The following is a 21,987-nucleotide window of genomic DNA, read 5'->3' as shown; positions in this document are numbered from 1 at the left end:
GTTTTGAAATTCCTATCTTTCTGGGTGCCTGACCTGGTGGATGGCAGACAAAGACTACTTCTAATTACACGGGGGTGTCTTTAGACCATTGTTCCTCGTGCCTCTCTTGAGGGGGGGGGGGGCCAGGTTCTGGCTCTGGTCTCCGGTAGGCTTAGAACTCCTTCAATTGACTGTTGCCACGGTCTAATATGTACACGTCAGCCCGGTATGGCTCCGGGGAACCGATGGGGTTCTCCACAGAAAATTGTATTGTTACAAGATAATAGAATTAAAGATTATCATTTAATAAGAATACATTGCAACAAATGTGATAATGTAGTATGCATTTGTACTGTAATAACACTTGCCTGTTCTTCAAGAACTTTGAAATCATCCTTTGAGAGCTCTGAGACAAACCCATCCATCTTGTCTTTGTCCAGATAATTGGTCTTGCAGGCGGCATCGCTCAACTGGCTGCACCGTGATTGGTTCGTGTCTCCATCCTGTTCAGTTTCATTACAGCTTTCCTCTTTTTCTTTGGTATTATCTTCCTTTGGCGCAAGAGCACGTCGCTTTTTTTGTATCTTTTCTATTAGAGATCGATAGCGCTTTCTCATGTTTTCGAACTCTATTTCTCTTTGCTAGTGGGATAAGGATATTCATGTTCACTATAAGATATAATAAGCTGTAATAACAATAACAAAATGAACAGTATTACAGTATACTGCTGACTAGAGACTAGCTCACCAATAACTTAAAGAACACAATTTATGAACATAGCATGATGTTTGAAAAGGATATAATTTTTTGGTATAAAACTATGCAAAACTGTACTTCATAGGAACCTAGCAGCCTTTACTTTCACATTAACTAATCATTATGAATAATAATATACACACACATTTCAATGTTAGACCATAATTATTATTAATATTATATTATTATTAATATTATTATTATTATTATTATTATTATTAGATTAAGCCATGACCTTCACAATATAAACATGATTGTTAGTCGTTACATAAACATACACAAACACAACTTAAAAAGTAGCAACTTACTCAAAGCAACATACTAACAAGTTTGCTACATTGTTTGGGGTAATATAGCTTCAAATGATGATTAGACAACATGCTACTCTATATACAACACTACAGTTTGCAACACCAAAATAGTAATCTTGGCCTAGTTTATGCTGTTTCATTTTGTAATAATGCACCAATCACCTTACTCATTAAAGCCAGACTTAGAAATGCTGCATATACAGTGTATATACAAACATAATACAATGTTGTACAGGAACAATGTCTCATATGCTTATTAGAGAAACACCTCTGAGTATTTACCTCATGGTAAAATTTAGGAGTGAAGAAACTCCAAATGCTAAATATTTCCACCACTTAATACATGTATAATTATAAGAAACATTTAGACACTCACCATGTAGAAACAAACAACATTTCCCCTACCCCACAGTGATGCACAGTGTGTGTGTATCGACCCCCACTGTACTTACCTTTCTCAGTACATACATGTACTCCATCTCCCCATTTCTGCTTATGACCAGTTCCTGCTTATATACATACACATATGACTGTCCCCACAGTATCATATCTCATTTACAAATTTAGGAGTGAGTTCCCGAGTCATGCAAGGTTGGATCTACTTTGTACGCAGTCAATAAATACGAGCACTTGTGTGAGTGTTCAAGCAGCAGCTTCATGTATAAACTAAATATCTCTATCTCTGGGATAGTGCACTATATTGCACAGTAAATGATCTTTTTCTGGTAAAAACTCTCAACAGAAAATAATAACACTGTAATTTATTACAGGACTGTTCAAGGAGGGGAAAGTTTAATAGAGATGCACAATAAAGAGCTTAAAATATAAATTTTAATTATGAACATAAGCAAGACTGGAGAAGAGAATTATCAAATTTATTCTAATCGTATAGTGAGCAGCAATTTGCCACATAACAAGTAGAAGCAATGAGAGAAATTAAAGATAATTGGATAAAAACCTACAAAGAAAGTACTTTATCTGAGTAATGTATCACTGATATATGACTAATTAAGAAATATATTTTTAGTGTATACTTTCAGATATGATACATGTACTTAAGTGTGTAAATGTGCATTTTATATGCCATTGTTATACTTTAGGTCCTCTTAAATTGTTAAACAAATATAAGGTTTGAGAAAATATGAAATGTTTCTATGTGAACAGAAGACTCAGTTGGCTGTTAAGATAAGCTCAAGTATACATGTAGGATGGTAAGACACACAGCGAGGCGGGGCAACAGTCTATGACACTAAAGCTGTAGGGAAACTTCAAGTCACTTCCCGCAGGCTCCTATGTGCTAAGGAGCACTCGACAACACTTAATACAAATTTGAATAACCTCTAGAAGGTTGACTCATATAAACGCTCAATACCTCCAAGCTTCCTGTCCTCATCGAGGCCACTAGTGTCAGTGGCCCTCAAGTAAATTCAGGTAAATTCCCCCTGTCTTCACAAGTGACCACTACTAGAGTGCTCTCACTAACTACCAAGCCACCTGCTGAACCACCCGCCCCAACCTCCCTCCTACCAGCTATATAAAGCACACATGAGAGTAATTTTTGAATGTGAATATAATAAAGTATTCGATTAATGAGGGGGTTCTCAAGTGGTAACTCAACTTTATGGTGCACCATAGAATTGGTGTCCAAACATTTTTTCATTAAATAAGTCCAAATGAATGAGCATTGGCATGCACTTGTTGAACTGATGAGATGCAGCCAGGAAGACTGTGAGGTGGCTCAGGTCAGGAAATCCAGTTTTGGGAGGAGTGCTGCTCCTTGGCGGAGGTCTAAGTTGGTGGCCAGGCAGGCCAACTGATAGTCAGTGAAAGTACTTCCATTGACAATCACTTATGATGCCAATGAGGACTTGCAAAGGTTTAAAGTTTATATGAATGCAATATTCTCATGTTCTCCTTAGCATCAATATGATTCTGTAGGAATCATTTGAAACGTTGCCTGCAATATCAGTGCTAGAATGTCCTCCTTCCTGACTACATAACCTTGTCATACAGACACAGTGGATCTGATCTTGAAAGTAACCAAGCAAGCTAGCTCACAAAAAGATCATTTACCACAAATCTCAGTATTAGTTATATTTAGAATGTATTAGGAGCCTGATGTTACTGACACAGTATCAACAAACTTTCTACCTTCTCAAGGTTTGTCCTCAAACACAATTGGCCCCTTTCTTCAACCATCTTCAGCACCTCTACCCTTACTCTAGCCAACTCCCCTTCCAGTCCCCGGTACTGCTCTTCTAGCACTCGTACTCTGCCCTGAAGGAAGGTACATATGCCATCAGAGCACAATATTGATGCTTGAAAATTATTTAACAATTCCTTTAGATGTTGAAGCTAAAGACTCACCTCTCCTGCAGTATGCAATGACCTAAGGAACACTGGTTTGGCAGCAGTAGAAAGTTCTGATGTAGATCCTGGATATGTTGTGGTAATTGAGTCAGCACCTCCAGATTCTGCAGGACTATCTAGGTCATGCCTAAAAATAAAATGAGAAGTATATAGGAAACTATCCTAATTAACCAAGTGAAATATATACATAAAGTGCAAAAGTATGTACATAATGCATTCTTATCAATAAGCAATTATTGTCTTTAAATTAAATCTAAATAAAACTCACTTTAAAATTTGCCTTCATCGTTACCTCAATTCTCACTTACACAGGATGGAGGAGCATCAGCCACAAGGGAAGTTTTATTTATTTTATTTATTTAGTTATATATACAAGAGTTGTTACATTCTTATATAGCCACTAGCACTCATAGCATTTTGGGCAAGTCCTTAATCCTAACTTTCCCCAGACCAAATAGTTTAACAACCAGGTACCCATTCACTGCTGGGTGAACAGAGGCTACAGTTAGGGATTGGCACCCGATCAATCCTCCCCGGCCAGGATACGAACCCAGGCCAAAGCGCTCGCAAAGCGCCGGGCGAGTGTCTTACCACTGCACCACGGGGACTGCATAGTGACTGGAAATGGAAAACAATATAACGAAACAAAGTTGTAGATATAAAAACAGCATGGAATGCCTGAAATGCTCTTTTCTGAGCAGCTTCTTTGGTTTCTTAAGTAGGTAGAGCCTATTTCATCTACCCAGGAGACCACCCACCACCTAGCTCTATGTGATTAAACACCTACTATACCAAGAAACACACAAAATAACCTGACTGTAAATGCAGGCAGAAAGGAAGTAGAAAGCCTATTTGAATCCACCACCAATTGGACTGACTCATTATAACATAAGAAATGCCCCCTTACATTCAAGACCCATTCAAAGCAATAATTTGAAACTTAAGATACACTAATTATCATTATACAAACTACCAGTAAAGATTTTTAAACTTACCCTGACTTCTACTAGGTGCCTTGGATGGGTGTCCTAGGCCCACCCATATACAGTATATTTCCCCATGTTGATTTTTGTCAGAGGTGTTTTCTATAGTTGGGATAATTGTTGCCCTGGTCAGGTGCTTGTTTTTGCTCATGGCTCTGTCTTCCTGTTGGACCTGGGGCCTTTTTCTGCCATTGGGCAGCAGGTGATTACTGGTTTAAGTCTTGCTGGTGGATTCCCTGACCTGTTATTTTTGCATGCTAATTCATGTTTCTTTCAGCTGTTTGGAAGATAAGTTGAATTTTGCTGGTTTGTACCTATGACCTGTTTTCCCCACCATGTGAGTAAGTTTCCTTCATCTGCAGTCTGGGATTTTTCTTCAGGTCATAATTGGTGTCGGGTGCCTGGTTTTATGTGAGCAGGAGATACTCTACCCTATGGGTACAGTTTCTTTGTTCTCCTGCTCAGGTAAGTTGCTCTCTTTTCTTTATTTTTATGAAGCATTGCTTCACCATGGGAAGTTGGCTATCCAAAGAGCCTAACACAGAAATCCGTTAAATGTGTCCCAGTCAGCTTTTGGGCAGGTGTTACTTTCTTCTTTCCTTCACTGCCAATCTCCACATGTTTGGACCCCCCTCTCCATCCTTGTGTCCTGGTCTTCTGCCTACTTTTCCCCCAAGGGTTAGCATTTTCTATCTGTATCTGTTCTTTTAGCAAAGCTGTCCTCCTCTCAGAGGCACAGTTGTAAGTAAGCTTCTGGTCAAACATTCTCAGTATCTGTTGACTGCTGATAATGCTGCCAAGCTCTCTGCAGTGCATGTACCAAAATATCACCTAACTGTTGACAATGCTGTCAAGCAGACATAGCAGATCTTACCTTAGGAAGCTACTGACTACAAGAGCTCAGAAAAATTTATAAATAATGTAAAAAGCAGGCATGTTTACACCAAGTGAGGGTGATGAATTGAGGCAATCGTGTTCCTGAGGAGACCACATTCTGTGTGATCAAGGTCTGTTCTAGTAGTAAATTTTATCCCCCACACCAAGGGTTACATTCTTTCATGATCCAGTCTATCAAGGCTCTACTGTATAACCAATATAGAAATAAAATGCAAGGCATTGCTAAGTGAGAATATACCTCAAACTACAGTAACGTAATAAGCATTAAATTGCTTACCTATTGGTGAGTATTGTTTCAACACTGATGCGCTGCATTCGCTCCTGCTCCTCTCTGCGTAGGGCCATCTCTAGTTCCTCTAATGCCACAGTTAACTGACCCTGTGTGTCACCACACCTCACACACTGCACATAGATTATTTGTGAGTGCTACACATGTATAGATGAAAAAATATCCTACTTTATAAACAATGTACACAGCAAAATTATAAATTAAATTATCTTATACAAAGGGTGCATTGTTTAATAAGTAATTTTTTTTTTAATATTTCCTAAAACAACCCTTAAACTTCATTTGACAATACTGTATTTATATAATACTACAAATAGTTCAGGAATTCTCTACTGCATCTTGTTTTACCTGAAAGCCTAATAATAATAATAATAATATAAACATACACTAATTTACTTATTTATCAGAAAGTCAATATCCAAGATAGTTTATTTTTAAGCTTTACAACTTTGTATTGGCAGCAATACTTTAACAGGCAATAATTATTCTTATTAAATGAAGCATGAGTTTTGGAATATTATCAGCTAACTAATGACTCATAAGAAACGTGACCACTGTTATTGATACTGGCAAAAGAAGGAAATTTTCTTCACCAACCTTATCCCTTAAGCTGGCGGGTGCTGAGTGCGAGGATTTCACTGGTGTAGAAGCAAGGTGAAAGTTTACACGACAAGTTTCTGGTGGGGAGCTGTTGAGCTGTGTTGTTGTCTTCTCCAGCTGTTCTCGTACCCCAGAACACTGATGCAGTGCCACTTCACATTCAAACTAGAGACAAGGAAAATTGAGTCATGGAAATCAGTTAGTCCTGAAACTATGAGTTACAGAGTAAATCAGTTAGTCCTGTAACTATGAGTTACAGAGTAAATCAGTTAGTCCTGTAACTATGAGTTACAGAGTAAATCAGTTAGTCCTGTAACTATGAGTTACAGAGTAAATCAGTTAGTCCTGTAACTATGAGTTACAGAGTAAATCAGTTAGTCCTGTAACTATGAGTTACAGAGTAAATCAGTTAGTCCTGTAACTATGAGTTACAGAGTAAATCAGTTAGTCCTGTAACTATGAGTTACAGAGTAAATCAGTTAGTCCTGTAACTATGAGTTACAGAGTAAATCAGTTAGTCCTGTAACTATGAGTTACAGAGTAAATCAGTTAGTCCTGTAACTATGAGTTGCAGAGTAAATCAGTTAGTCCTGTAACTATGAGTTACATAGGAAATCAGTTAGTCTTGTAATCTAGAAACTCGGGATTTTTTATAAATATGGCAAACGATCGACAGAAGTCTCTAGTGTCAAATGAAGTCCCCTAGAATGAGTGGGGCTTTTGAATAAAATGGGGCACCTTAAACCATCGGCAGGCAATTTGAGCATATGGGCCAATTGCTTTTAAGTGATTAGAGCAGTGTAAGGGTTAATTTATGAGTAATCAAATTACCTCCTTCTTTTCTAACTTGTGTGCAAATTCTTCTTGTTGCATTGCTAACTGTCTGGCCAGCCTGTTCTTCTCCTCTCGTAACTGCATTAATTCAGCCTCCAATTCCTGAAAAATAATTTAAGTGAATATTCAAAATCAAAGATTTTTTTTTTAAATTCTAAATCATTTCATCATACACTGAAATTGCTTTAGTAATTCCAATAAAATGTCTTAAAAAATTACAAGAAAGGCTTCTGCAGACATTAGTCCATACTTGGTTTATTTTCTGAAGTCTTTCCTGCTCCTTCTGAAGCTGAGATAACTCCCATTCCACAAGCTGTTGACATTTGAAGTCTTGGTCAGCACTCTACTCAATAACATAAGAGGAACAGAAAACTTAGAACAAAAGCAAGAACAAAATACCCAAAATAGGATGTTAGCGTTACAAAACCACAGCCAGAGGAGTACAACACAGTAATTGTACAAATAATACATATGAAACAAAACTAACAAGCAGTACAAGAAGAAAAACTAAATATCACACAGAAAATTGATGCTACTTCTACATGCAATTCACTAATAATAAGAATAACACTTTCAAAACTTAAAAAAAGATACAAATAGATTAACTAAACAATCTAGAGCACAAAACAAAAATGCTAAATCAGTTTAAAAGTGACATAAGAATTCTCACCTCCCGTGCCGTCATTTTACAAGATCGATTTAGCGAAGTGTTGCTTCGCTCACATTTGATTTTATGGGTTTCATCTAGTCCTTGTGAGCCCGAGTCTTCATGTAAGTCACTTTTATACTCTTCCTTGATACTTGCTCGCACTTGCTTAAATACCTGAAGACAAACTGTGTTTTATAATACAATTCTTAACGATGCAAAGGTGTATCATATGGAATCTCTTTGAATATAAGTACTCTCAACATTATATGTAGCAACAAATCAAAGAGGAACATCTGTCAAACAGTGCTTAATTTTTATTTAGGTGAGGCAAAGAGAAATAAGTGGATGTGTACTACTCTGTGCTATTTGGGCTACCTGATATTAGACTGATTCACAATGTCTTATATAGGAAACCTAAAGAAACTTTGTCTCAAGTTAAAGATAAAGGAAGATTTGGTGAAGCAGCAAGTGTAGCTTTTCAAGGAAGAGAATGTTAAACACCAAAATCATCTGCATGAAAAAAACCAGTGTTGAATGTAATGAAATGCCATTTTCTGGGCGAGACCCGGAGGCTCCCCGGAGCTTACTAGGCTGATGGGCTAATGTCAGACTTTGGCATCAGTCATGTGTATGGAGTTCTGTGGGCCTACCGGGGACCACGAGCCAGAACCTGGCCCCCTCAGGAGATGCAAGGGGAGTAATGGCCTACAGAAACTCCCGTGTGGTTGGAAGAATTCTATATCTGCCATCGACCAGGTCAGGCACCCAGAAAGGTAAGCATCCCAAAACAAACCTCTATTCTGGTGAAATTATTGCTACCACAAGCCGAACAAGTGGATAGAACTCCCCTAAGAGAAACAAGCAAACGATCATGACGTCACACGTCACCACGCCGCTGTCTGCGCAGCTCCTCCCTTCCCAGAAGGGGGAAGGGGTAGCCCCAGACCCTTCACGAAGGCTATCCACCCATCATTTCTTAGGGTGATTGTCAAAACACGTGAAAAACCGCCAACTGGAGGGAGGGAGGGATGCTGGGGAGCCTCCAGGTCTCACCCAGAAAATGGCATTTCATTACATTTAACTCTGGTTTTCTGGGAGAGTCTCTTTGGCTCCCCGGAGTTCACTACCCACAGAGGAAAAGAAGACAAACTTACCCGGGAGGCGGTCACTGCTCACTCCTCAACTCAAAGTCGAGACAACTGGCTGCAACCACTGACTCAAAGCAACACAGGCCCGACTAGGCCCAGGGACTTTCACAAGGTAACGAACAGGAACAGCCCCAAGCGCCTCCACATCCTCCATGAGCCAGTCAGAAGACAGCTCCAGGAGGAAAAAGAAGCGCAAGGCCGCAACCAAAAGGCCCTGAGCACACAAGTCATCCGCCATCTGCACCGCCGAAAGGGAGGGAACCTGCAGGGGAGGGGGACCAGTCGAAGTGGTGGGGGTTGAAGCGATCCCCACCCCCAAGTCCGGGTTCTTATAAGCAAAACAAGGCAGCGCCAGGGCATCCGGGTGGGCAACCAACCGAGTGCGTTGCAACAACCAAAACCTAGAATGCAATGCCTGTGCAGCCTGTACTCGAAGATGATCATCCACAGATTGGATAAACTGAGTCACCAGCAAGTAACAATACTCACAGGACTCAGGGTCGAAAGTGTCACCGACCCAACAGGCTGCGTGACGGAAGCAAAAACAGTGAGGGTCGCCCTGAGACAAGGGGACCGAACAACCCTCAAACTCACATGAAGCGAGGGGAGGGCCCCGGGGGTCACATCCATCGGACCCACGCATCCCCTAGGGAATTCCCAGGGTCCTGAGCATTTACTTGAAGAGGACTCGTGCTCAGGTAAACCCAGGCAGGGTACTGCTAACCAGTACCCAAAACTACCAAACAAACTGTCTAAAGCTGAACCTCAAGGACGTGTACACTCACGGGGACCAAGCAGGGGGCACCACCAAGTATCAGGGTGAGGCCAAACACCAGTGGCAAATAGGGCAGAACCCCCTACCAAGGCAAAAAGAAAAAGAAAAAAAAAAAAACCCGCAAGAGGACAACGTACCCCAAGGAACAGAGCCGGCCGCTGTGATAGGTGACAACTAGCTACGCAGCACCCTGCGCCCATACCAGTGCGAAAACTGCCTCTTACCCTAAGGTAAACTAGGGAGACAAAACACCCAAGTACCCAAAGGGCGGCCGAGAAACCGGGCAGTAAAACGGACACACAGAGGCAGACCCCGAGGAACTTGTGGAAGGTAACCCCAAGCTCCAAGGGCAGTACTTACAAGGCACCAAAGGAAGGGAACCCTAGGAGCATGCAGCCTGAGTAATGAAGAATAACTCCTGGCTCTCGCACCCCTGGAGAACAGCAGCCACACACAAGGCACAGTGCTGCAAAAATACTGGAGCCAGAGCACACAACCGAGTCGATAGCATCAGCCTCAAGAACTGGGGTGTGGATCGTCGGCACGGTAGGTCTGTGGCTACCCCTTCTTCCTCCCGGGGAGAGGGGGAGCTGTGCAGACAGCGGCGCGACGACGGGTGATGTCATACTAGTTTGCTCATTTTTGTTTGGCGAGTTCTATCCACTCGTTCGGCTTTTGGTTGCAATTTTCACCAGAATAGGGGTTTGTTTTGGGACGCCTACCTTTCTGGGTGCCTAACCCAGTCGATGGCAGACATAGAATGCTTCCAATTACACGGGGGTTTCTATAGTCCATTGCTCCCCTTGCCTCTCTAGAAGGGGCCAGGTTCTCACTCGTGGTCCCCGGCAGGCCCATAAAAACTCCATACACATGACTGATGCCAAAGTCTGACATTAGCATATCAGCCTGGTAAGCTCTGGGAGCCGTAGGGGCTCCCCCCAGAAAAGACCAGATCAGCCCCAGCACCAGCGGCCAGGGACAAGAGTGTAGAAGGATGATGCGGAACGAAGAATACAGGAAGCAAACGGGAACGAAAAGTCACACCAACAACACATATGTCGGTCATATCCCAACACAAGACGAAACTGAAAAAAGGTGCAAAGGTATGCCACCAGACTAGTACCCAAACCGAGGGGTACAAGTTACGAGGAGAAACTATGGGAAGTAAACCTCACGTTACTGGGAGACAGAAGAGCCAGAGGGGACATGACCACCACATTCATGATTCAGAGGAATCGACAGGATAGAAAGACAGACTATGGAACCCATGGGGCACACACACCAGAGGACACAGGTGGAAGGATTGCCCAAAGCCATAGAGACATCAGAAAGAAGTATGTCGGTGTCAGAGGAGGAGACAAATGGAACGCGTGAGGAAGTGATGTGATGGAGGCTGACTCCACACACAGCATCAAGCGTAGACAGGATAGAGCCCAGGAGGCTCAGGAACCAGCACAGCAGCCGACTGACAGGGGAGAGGCGGAACCAAAAAGCCAGAGCCCAAGCCCAAGCCCCACAAACACAACTAGGTAAGGACAACTAGGTGAGTACAGAGAACCCAACATATATGGAAGGGCTAAGGCAGGCCTTGCAAGACGGGCAAGGAATAGTTGACCCAGATAAAACCACAAAAAACGGGGCCGTGACCCTTCTTGTAACAAACACTGATGAACAAGGAAGGCCCCAGGAAGAAGCACGCAAGGGCCAAACAAAAACGCCACAACCAAACCCCAACACGCAACCACAGTATGAAAACTGCAGCAAAATGTCACCACATAACAACCTGACACAGTAACATGTACCTCATAACATCCACTCCCACCACCATAACTCGTAACATGGTGGAGGTGGCGCCCCTTGATCGACTCAAGCATAGGTTGGACATGCATATGAGTGGGACCGGATGGGCACAAATAGGAGCTGCCACGTATGGGCTATATATTGAGCTGATATTGCCATATAAGCTTGGATAGCTCCTGGGGAGCTGATGGGGCTCCCCCCAGAAATAGCCACCATTCATGGGTCATTAGGCTTTCTGAAGTTTCTCTTATTCTCATGTAAAGGTGTCCTATATTTTTAATAAAATAAAATGAGTGAAAAAATATAGAAATGGATAAATACATAATTCACCGACTTGTAATTATTTTTTTTAACATTAACCAGCAAAACATTGTCAATAAAAGGTATCAATGCTATACTAAGTAAGAGAAAATGAAGAAGTAATCTAACTCTAAAAAGGCACGTGCATTAATGTCACCTGTTTCAGCTCCTTGTTGACTAACTGGGATGCATTCTTGATACCCAAGCTACTTTCACCAGCATCCTGAAATGAAATATAAATATAAACGTCAAATATTTAGGCAGTATAAATAATGAGCTGTCCAAACCCCAGTATCTTAATCCAGGCTTAGCTAAATAACACGAGAGTGTGAATAGAATGATATTGGTAAGCTTTATATCGGAAAGAATGGATGCGTGGCAAGAAGGAATCAAAGCTAGATTCTGCTTTTGTGTGTAAAAAGAAATGTGAGTTAGTAATACGTGGACAAAACAATCTCTACATTAAATGCACAGAGGAAAAGAAAGAAGGGAAAATACAGAGTAACTTTAAAGATGATAACCATGTAAGCATGTGAATGAGTAGGCAGACATATACGGAAGGATGTGTGTGTGTATAACCAATACTGAATAATCAAGAAAATAATTTGGATTACTGCTATTACTGTAGACACTCGCTAATCCGGAATCCGACCATCCGGAAAATGCCCTTAACCGGCTAAAATCGTGACCGGATAAAGTTATCTCACCATACGGCCAAAATGCCCATGGGTGCCGAACCAGCGGGTGTTTGGCCGGATAAAAAATCTGAGCCGGTTAACTTGCTGCCAATGTTTCACTATCAGGACAGTCAGCCGGACAAGCGGGTGAATTGTCCGGATCAGAAAGCCAGGCGGCGGGCCGTACCGTATTAATTCCGTACGGCTGTGGCTCTAGGCGCATGGTGAAGGAGAGGGGGGGGGGGTGGAGAGTGGTGGTGGTGGGAGAGAGGGGGAGCATTGGGAAGGACTGCCTGGGGGATGAGGGGAATGTGGAGGGGCTTATACACTACAGTACAGGAATTACCATTAATTTTAGAACAATTCATAACAGTCCAAAACAAAAGAAATAATTATGTAGTAACAAATATACAAGTTAACTAAAAATAATTTGCACAGGTTGAAGTTTAAAAAATATTGTGAGTTTTTCCGCCTGGTGGCCTACGTAACATGCCTGCCTGTCCCAAGTGGACCCGTCCAGGCCTGGTCAAGCCAAACACCCCATGTGCTCCGGTCCCTCCGGTCCCACAGTGCCGCGCCATTAGTGAAATATTTTTTGGAATAACTTTTTTTTCACAGTAACTTTGAACATTTTTGGCCAAGACTATGTCTGGTAGCAGCATCAATCGTTCTGGGGGTGTTAAGAGGAAGAAGGTTGTCCTAACAATTAAAGACAAGTTACGTGTTATACAACTTTGTGAACATGGCCGGTCGACTTCAAGTGTTGCCAAGGAATTTAATATAGGCACTAGTACTGTTTCTGATATAAGGAAACAAAAAGACCTGAATTACATTTCAACCAGCGAGAGTGAATGTGCCAGCACTAGCAGAGGGTGTGGGTGAAGAACTTTGAAAACTTCGACACATGTACATTTTGATGAGGCTGTGTACAAGTGGTTTGCTCAGCACCGCACAGCTGGCGTGACAATTCGTGGCCCAGAAATACAAAATACTGCAAGCAAGTTTGCAGAAAGCCTTGGAATAAAGGATTTCCAAGCTAATGAAGGGTGGGTTGCAAGGTTCAAAGGGAGGCACAATATTGTGAAGAGGAAAATTGTCGGTGAAAAATTGAGTGCAGATACAAGGAGTGTAGAACCATTTAAACATAAATTAAGAACATACATTTTGTTAAATAATTTATATTCTTATCAAATTTATAATGCTGATGAAACTAGGCTGCATTGTGGTAGTTTACCAGAAAAAACTCTAGCTATGATGAGTGAGGGTTGTGTGCCAGTGAGCTTAATGAACTGTACAGTAATTTTAAGTGTTAATTTTAGTGTTGTGTTAGTATAAGTTACTTAAATTGTCAAGAATTCTTAACTTCAAGATGTGTGGCATCAATCAAGAAAACGAACAACAACAACAAGGTAAGTTGAGGTTTCTAGTTGAATATTTTACAATTATATGTGGCAAGGCAATTCAAACTATGTTTTTTGTAGTATAAAAATAGTTGGAAATGGTTACTTTTGTACTCAGAGGTGAAAAAGTACTCTAATCCAGAAAACGTGATAATCCAACTGGGAGTCCTTCCCATATAGTCCGGATTAGCGAGTGGAGACAGCACATCCAGCTACATATTCAAGCAGATAACAATGTTTTTTAATCCCCAAAACAGTTACTGTACTAGTAGCTTTGCACATACACACAGCCAAATAATCATGTTTATTCAGGTACAGTATTTTAAATGTTGGCTATTTTTTTTTTTTTTTTTTTTTTTTAAGATACTAATACTAACACTGTCACCAGAACTTCTGCGAGGGACTCGGATGAGTTCGTCTAGTGATGTTGGCTGGGAAGCGTTCAGAGGCTGAGTGGACGGGGCTGGAGAGCTTTTCAAAAGACTGCTCATGCTCGAGTCAAAGAATGACTCATCGTATGCTGAAAAATAAGAAGAGTTGAAGCAACTGCAGGTCTGATAAAAAACCAGCAGTGAATGTAATGAAATGCCATTTTCTGGGTGAGCCCTGGAGGCTCCCTGGAGCTATCGACCTGATATGCAATATATTAGTCTGAGGCATCACTCAATTGGAGTTCAGCCTACCGGGGACCATGAGCCAGAACCTGGCCCCCTCAGAGAGGCAAAGAGAGAAATGGCCAATGGAAACCCCCTTGTACTTGGGGGGCATTTTGTGTCTGCCATCGATCGAGGTTAGCACCCAGAAAGGTAGGCATAACAAAACAGACCCCATATGGTAAGAAAATTGCAACCGAAGACCGAACAGAGGTAGAACTACCCCAACATAAAAAGAAGCAAACAAGCAAACATCACACCCTGCAACTGCACCACTTGTCCACACAGCCCTCCCTTCACTCGGGAGGGGGAGAGGGGGAACCCCACACCTTCTACTTATACCACCAGTTCGGAGGCTGAGCAACAAAACAATGCAAAAACCGCTGACCAGAGGGAGAGAGGGGGGTGCCAGGGAGCCACAGGGGCTCACCCAGAAAATGGTGTTTCATTACATTCAACGCTGGTTTTCTGTAGGGAGCCCCTTTGGCTTCCTGGAGCTACTTAACCAATGACAAGTAAAAAACCAGCGTTGAATGTAATGAAATGCCATTTTCTGGGCAAGTCCCGGAGGCTCCCCGGAGCTTACTAGGCTGATGTGCTAATGTCAGACTTTGGCATCAGTCATGTGTATGGGCCTACTGGGGACCACTAGCCAGAACCTGGCCCCTTCTAGAGGCAAGGAGAGCAATGGCCTATAGAAACCCCCGTGTGATTGGAAGCATTCTATGTCTGCCATTGACAGGGTTAGGCACCCTGAAAGGTAGATGTCCCAAAACAAACCCCTTCTGGTGAAAATTGCAACCAAAAGCGGAACGAGTGGATAGAACTCCAAAAACAAAAATGAGCAAACTAGTATGACATCACCCATCGTTGCGCCGCTGTCTGAGCAGCTCCCCTCTTCCCGGGAGGGGGAAGGGGTAGCCCCAGACCCACCGCACTGGCGATCCACACCCTAGTTCTGAGACTGGATGTCAAAACACGTGAAAAAAACGCTGAGGCCAGCGCCCCAGACGAAGGCCCGGTACTCGACACTTCCACATCCTCCCCAAGCCAGTCCGAGGACAACTCGACAAGGGAAAAAAGCGCAAGACCGAAGCCAAATGACCGTGAGTGCGCAAATCCTCAGATACCAAAGATGCTGAAAAGTGGGAACATGCATGTACAGCTACACAAGGCCAACATCCCAAGAAAGCACAGGGGCGAACAGGCATGCATTAAGGGGCTCAAAATCGCCCCCCCCAAGTAAACCTTCAGAACAGTAGCAGCCTCCCGCCTTTCAAGCATGCAGGTCCGACAAAACCCATGCCATGCTCCCTGCGAAAGCAAAGGGCAGTCTGTAAGCCAGGAAGACTCCAGAACCTCATAACGCACCCAATACGGGGGGAGGAAAAACTGCACTCAAAAAAGGACAGATCTATCACAGAGGCCATAGTTGACAAGTGCCCCAAAGCGCATCAGCCTACGAACTGATGTGAGTAGCTGGCGTGGGGATCCGGTGCTCCCCCCCTCCCTCCTGGGGAGGGGAGGGCTGCGTGGACAAGTGATGCGGCAGCGGTGAATGATGTTTGCTTATTTCCTTGTTTCCTTATGTTTTGGGGGAGTTCTGTGCCTCTGTTCGGTCTTCAGTTCCAATTTCTTACCAAGTGGGGGGGGGGGTGTTTTGCTATGCCTACCTTTCTGGGTGCCTAACCCCGGTCGATGAGAGCATTTCATGTCTGCCAAACACATGGGGGTTTTCATAGGCCATTGCTTCCTGTGTCTATCTGAGGGGACCAGGTTCTGGCTGGTGGTCCCTGGTAGGCAGAACTCCATTGACTGATGCATCAGACTAATATAGCATATATCAGTCCAATAGCTCCAGGGAGCCGGAGGGGCTTCCCACAGAAAATATTCTTATACAGTAATATGGAACATATATATACTACTGTATAACACAGTATTAAATGGAGAAGTACTGATTTACTTATATCCAAAGAACTTTAATTAAATCACTTACAATTAAATAAATAGTACACATGTATGCAAGAATTGGTTAACCTATTTGTGATTACTGTGTTTGAATTTGCATAAGAGCTATATTTGTGTCATATTATTTTAATTATATTTAATGATATATTTTTGAAGTTACCAGTGGAGCCCACTGAACATCATCTACTTTACTATTTGTGAATTACTTCCTACTGATCATGTGAGAGATTTGTTTTACATTCTACCATAACAATTATAATTGCTTGAAAAAGATTCAGAAACATCTAAGAATAATCATGATCATTTGGACTACTTTAAGCTTGTCCATCTGGCATGGTTTTGAGCCAGAATAGGCATTTTATGTCCTAAAATCCTGAAAAATTAGAGCAGCTAATGTCATATGGTTCATGCTCCACCCCTCTAGTCAAGAAGGTTACCAGGAGTCAGCGTCTTAACAGCTTCATCTGCAAAGGAAAATTTAAAGGCAGATATTGAGTTATGTCATTATCCTTTTCCACAACATTCTGTTTATATTTCTTAATCAGAATGATAGTTTCTCCAGATGTGTGTATTTTTTTGGGGTCTATAGGTTCAGGTGTTTTTTTGGGTCCAGATAGTTTCCATTTTCCAGATGGATTCCCAGTTCCATGTTGTGTTTCCTGTGCCTCAGCTTTCTGAGTGTGCTTCCCAGTTCCCCAAGGTGTATGTTCGTTCTCTCGGTGCTTGCCTGGGATTTGTTCCTTAGTTTCTTGTCTTGGGCCTCTGGGTGTGTGCCTTGGTTTTTCTGCAGCCATTCCCTGTATAGTGTTTATCAAGTCACCCCATGACGTTATGCTGGCTTCCCATGCATGTTGTTTGGGGTTTCTACTGTGATTCATGCTTCTGTACTTTGTTGTCCCAGTCTCTTGATTGGGCTCCCTGGATCCCCAGAGATTTCCCTGGCTCTCTGGGTTTGCTCTTCCCAGCTCCCAGGGTGCATACCCTGGGACTGTATGTAATACCTCTGGGGCTGTTCCTGGGGAATATTTTTTATGGTGCCCATTATTTTGTGCATATTCTGATACATCGCCCACTTCTCCAATACAGTATCCAGGTCCCTGAGTTTGGTTCACCATCCCTGAGTGTTAACGCCTCCCGGGTTCATGCCCTCTTTCTTCAGGTCCCTGGAAGCTTTTCTCAGATTTTCATAGTTACATACCCTCAGGGTTCTTTCCTGGCATCCAAGGTTTGTGACCCAGGTCCACTGAAGAATGACCCCTGTTCCAGAGGCTATGTTCTGGTCTATGACCCCTGTTCCACAGGCTATGTTCTGTTCTATGACCCCTGTTCTATGGTGTGTTGGTAATGGATTTAACTTTTTCTTTCCAGCAAGAGTATTCAAAAATTTATTTGTCATGGTAGGGCATAGATCGACGAGAACACGTCTTAAGTGTCTTAAGAACCTTCATGTTCTTAGGAACGTGTCTTAAGAACCTGGATGGGCTCTGGCTCTCGAAGTAACTGATGAACTACTCGGAAAGGATTGTTGCATAATACTGTACTTAATACCCAATTTTTTTCCCCTTCAAACATAGCTGCATGGCAACAGGGGAACACCTAGGGATTGTCTAATAACTTATGTGTAAACTAAATGAATACAGTATATACAATTCATCAGTTGCACTGGTCATTTGGTCTTAAAAGTTAGAAAATGATAATGTGTATTATACAAGAAATGTCTTACTGTCATTCTGCTGCAGACTTTGATATATTGGATCTAATAAGAAACATATTGCATGTACTAAAGCAATGAATAAAACTAGATGACTTACAACCAACATCAACATAGTGGACATTGAGGCCTTTACTGCAACGCCGTACTTTGCTGCCTCTTGGACTTTCTTCCTCACAGCTATCGTCTCCAGAGCCACTATTTGATCCCCGACGCTTCACTGGTGCCAGCAGACCCATAGGCTGGTCTACATAGTCCCCGAGGCAGGAGCCATCCAAGCTACTATCCTTATCACTGTTAAGTCAAACAAAAGCAGTGACAGATTTTACTTTTCTAATGACAAGGTAATTCATTAGTTTTAAATATGCTCTAATTGTTACCAATAGTACTGAAAACTACATACATAACAGACATATTCACTTAAGGTCTTCAGTGTAATGGCACTGTTGAAGTAATGATTCTTTTCTCTGACAAATTCTTTTTAATGAAAATGTCGTTATTTTTTCATTGGTTGCCTGAAACTTTCTCAAACCTCTATTGCCCTGGAGAAATAAATAAAATAATCTATTCACTTCCGTTACAATCCTTTCCATTCTAATTTCAATACTATCATTTCCAATTTCATGTTCAATGATCCTAAAACATAACAGTTACTGATGGACCTATTCTTTGGTAATGTGGTGATCTGTATTTTTTTAAATCTACATATTGCCTATTCCATGATTACTTATACATTTACATGTTCTGTTTCATTGATAAAGTTGTGTTCTTGCTTGTACCATTCTCTCTAGTCCTGCTCTACTACATCTATTTCTATCTTATATGTGCTTGCCCAAGTAGCCCTCAACCTATCTGAACTGAGTTATATGTATTTTACTTTATGGGTTTAGCTAATCTTTGAGGAGGTTGGTCATGTGTAGAATCTTGAATCACATGAAATGGATCAGATTTTATCTGCACTGAGAAATACTAGTTTAGACCCTATTATTTCTCAGTACAGGTCAAATATGATCCAATTCATGTGATTCGAGATTCTACACAAGACCAACCTCCTCAAAGATTAGCTAAACCCTGAAAGTAAAATACGTATAACTTTCTTAATTAATTTTCCAACTGAGCTTAGCAATATAAAAAAAATTTGAACCAGGTTATTCTAACAAGACAAAAATGTACCAAACTTGAATTTTTCAAACTTGAACTTGAATTTTTTAATTCGTACCAAACGAATTTTAACTAGTGTGATTTTTTTTAAGATATAACTTATCTTAGAATAAATTATCTTACAGTATTTTTCAGTAAAGATTTCTTCTCCATTCTCATTTCCACGTATAATTTTCATTGATAAGTTAGGTCTCCATCACCCAACAGGCATACCCTTGGGAATCCAACCTATCCTAGTCTACTGACAATATTTACAAAATACCTCAAGCTATACAGGAATTAAATACTAACTTCAATGAATATGATGAACCACGTTCTTTCATACCTGTTTCTGACATTGTTTTGACGCATAGGGAAGGAGTCAATCTGAGACAACAGTTCATCATTGTTGTCTCGAAGATGTTGGTTTTCTACAGTGACTCTTTCTAGACGATCCAGAAGTCTGCGATATTCTTCTTCTCTAGGACTCATGGACTCGTACTCTGCAACCTGTACGATTATTGAAAATTTGCTCCTTTATATTACTGAATGCGGATTATGCAATATAATGTACTAATAGTAACAAAATAAACTGGAATGATTTCACAATAACTCAGTTTCTAGCACCTTTGTATACTGTTTATTATAATGATCCTTCAAAACACTTTATTTCTTCATCATTTATAATAGCTAATGCAGTATGTTTCCAATTTTTATGGTAGCTGGTCATTCCTGTGATAGAAAATACTAATAATTATTTAACCTTAAGAATCTTAATACCGGCTAAACACCTATTGTACTGTATTTGAAATATCACTCTACTTCCTCTCTTCAGTTGGCTAAAATTATTTTTCTCACACCTACTGTAAGCCTATGGCAAAAATTCTATATGATCACCATCATTTCAGCTTATTCCCTCTGTGCAATTACAGTTATGTATTTCTATCCTATTATCAGTACCGGTACAGTAGTTCACCATGGTTTACATAATACATAAATACAGGTACTGTACCGCCATTACTTTTTTCTCACCTTAAGTGCATGCATGTAAGACATGTCACTTACCGATGTGTTAACAATGTGCACATGAAACTTATCCCCTGCCAATAATGTTCACTATAACACCCTTCAACAACAGCAGAGTCCATGAACGTACTAAATAGAAGAGGTAATTTGCACTTCGGTCATTTCATAATGTCTAGTGTTACATTAACATGAGACCACAATTTTATGTTTACCTAATTATCTTGTATAACTAAAAGCAGGATGTGATGTTTTTCCTTTAGTGATAAATTTGTCCAACATTCATGCTGGAAAAGCCATAACACAAGAACAATACAGTACTCACCTTTTAAGCACAAACAACTAACAAAAACTTGCCAGATAAGATGAGAACCTTCACAGATTGTTGAATAATTCATTCAAAATGATCTATCTAAAATTTTAGCCAAATATCCCATTTGCTAACTGCAAGGAAGTAAATATAGGTGAGTGCAACCTTTGCACTTGGTGGGGGTCTGTGTGCAGGATAAACACATCAATTATGACTACCTCTCCACACATGTCAGTTGCTTAGCTTGGAGACTGGAATTTTGGTCAGTCTTGAACACATTGCTGATGTAACAATATATATATTAAATTTTGTAACTAGCTCATCAAGATTGTAACTTGCTAAGCTATATGAATTGTGGGGTTCAGTCCCTGAGCCCATTATGTGCCTCTGTAACCCTTTCCACTACCGCCCACAAGATGGGTATGGGGAGCATAATAAATGAACTAAACTGAAACAAAACTTGTAGGTTGTCCCCAAGACCACTTATCCCCCAGATAAAGTAGGCATCAAGTGAATGTATATTATTGATATTACCTTGACATGTGATGAGTACAATCTTCTCAGGTCACCTTTCCTCCTAAGCACAAACTATTTGTGCTTAAGTGCACCATTTGTTGCAATTGTGTTTAAACCGCACTTAACTTTCCTTGCACTTACTTTATTCTTGAGAGTCTGCATATCTGCCACTTGTTTTTCCATCTGAGATAGTTGTTTCTCTGCCTCCTGCAACTTCTCACTAAGCTCTGTGTTTTCAGCCTCCAAACGTTTTATGTCCTTAAATGGCAAGAAAGTATTTACAGTAAGTATATTTATAGGTAAAATGTTGGACAACACTTCAAATTTGATTTCATCAAAGTGAAATTTAGGTTTTAGGCAAGTAAACTTAATTAAGTGAATATTATTATAATATTAAAATGGCTGAAAGATATCATGAACCTAACTGTAGAAAAAGTCAATATTCAATTGTCTGTTGTTTTTTGTTAGGTCTTGATAAGTGATATTATAAGACCTTTAAATAATTCACTTAAAAGAATGCATGTGTGTGTAAGAATACTGTATTTCATAATGGGTTTAATTATTTTGAAATAGGAACAAATATTTTGTACTGCTATAGATACAAGTCACATCACATGCATGAAGGTTCACCAGTGACTTTTATAACCTTAACTTTATCCAAGGTTATCCAAAATCAGGTTAGGCTAACCAAAATCAGCCTAACCAAATCCAAATGAGCCTAATACAGCCTGACCTAAGCTAATACATCCTAACCTAATGAACATAAACAGTTCTGACAAACAGAGAACAAGCTTTGTAAAAACCATCTTGCATAAAATTTTACCATTAAAATAAACACTACAAACAATATCTTCAGCTTATAAAGGTACTTTTAAATACTAAGAGCTCACATTGCTGG

The 21,987-nt window shown here is 40.9% G+C and overlaps 1 protein-coding gene across 13 annotated transcripts in view; it reads right to left on the bottom strand.

Annotated features, from left to right (window-relative positions):
- The window catches only part of LOC123763986 (ninein-like protein), a 103,003-nt gene that overhangs the window by 17,088 nt on the left and 63,928 nt on the right, over nucleotides 1-21,987 (bottom strand). For 6 of the 13 annotated variants that reach the window (XR_011229457.1, XM_045751383.2, XM_045751382.2 and 3 more), the window contains 13 exons: nucleotides 21,231-21,347; nucleotides 19,587-19,750; nucleotides 18,201-18,394; nucleotides 14,146-14,288; nucleotides 11,849-11,914; nucleotides 7,690-7,842; nucleotides 7,270-7,332; nucleotides 7,017-7,121; nucleotides 6,183-6,350; nucleotides 5,574-5,698; nucleotides 3,414-3,543; nucleotides 3,198-3,323; nucleotides 348-620 (listed from right to left, as the gene is read on the bottom strand). Coding sequence is in view for 12 of the 13 variants with exons in the window: in XM_045751383.2 (XP_045607339.1) it covers nucleotides 348-620; nucleotides 3,198-3,323; nucleotides 3,414-3,543; nucleotides 5,574-5,698; nucleotides 6,183-6,350; nucleotides 7,017-7,121; nucleotides 7,270-7,332; nucleotides 7,690-7,842; nucleotides 11,849-11,914; nucleotides 14,146-14,288; nucleotides 18,201-18,394; nucleotides 19,587-19,750; nucleotides 21,231-21,347 (1,827 nt within the window). In the remaining variant the exon portion in view is untranslated. The remainder of the gene's footprint in view (nucleotides 1-347; nucleotides 621-3,197; nucleotides 3,324-3,413; nucleotides 3,544-5,573; nucleotides 5,699-6,182; nucleotides 6,351-7,016; nucleotides 7,122-7,269; nucleotides 7,333-7,689; nucleotides 7,843-11,848; nucleotides 11,915-14,145; nucleotides 14,289-18,200; nucleotides 18,395-19,586; nucleotides 19,751-21,230; nucleotides 21,348-21,987) is intronic. The other 7 variants (XM_069330113.1, XM_069330116.1, XM_045751389.2 and 4 more) reach the window with 3 other exon arrangements.

This window comes from Procambarus clarkii, chromosome 23, assembly GCF_040958095.1.
Source record: "Procambarus clarkii isolate CNS0578487 chromosome 23, FALCON_Pclarkii_2.0, whole genome shotgun sequence".
NCBI lineage: Eukaryota > Metazoa > Arthropoda > Malacostraca > Decapoda > Cambaridae > Procambarus > Procambarus clarkii.
The sequence above is the reverse complement of the archived record's forward strand: the minus strand, read 5'-3'. Positions and strand labels throughout refer to the sequence as shown.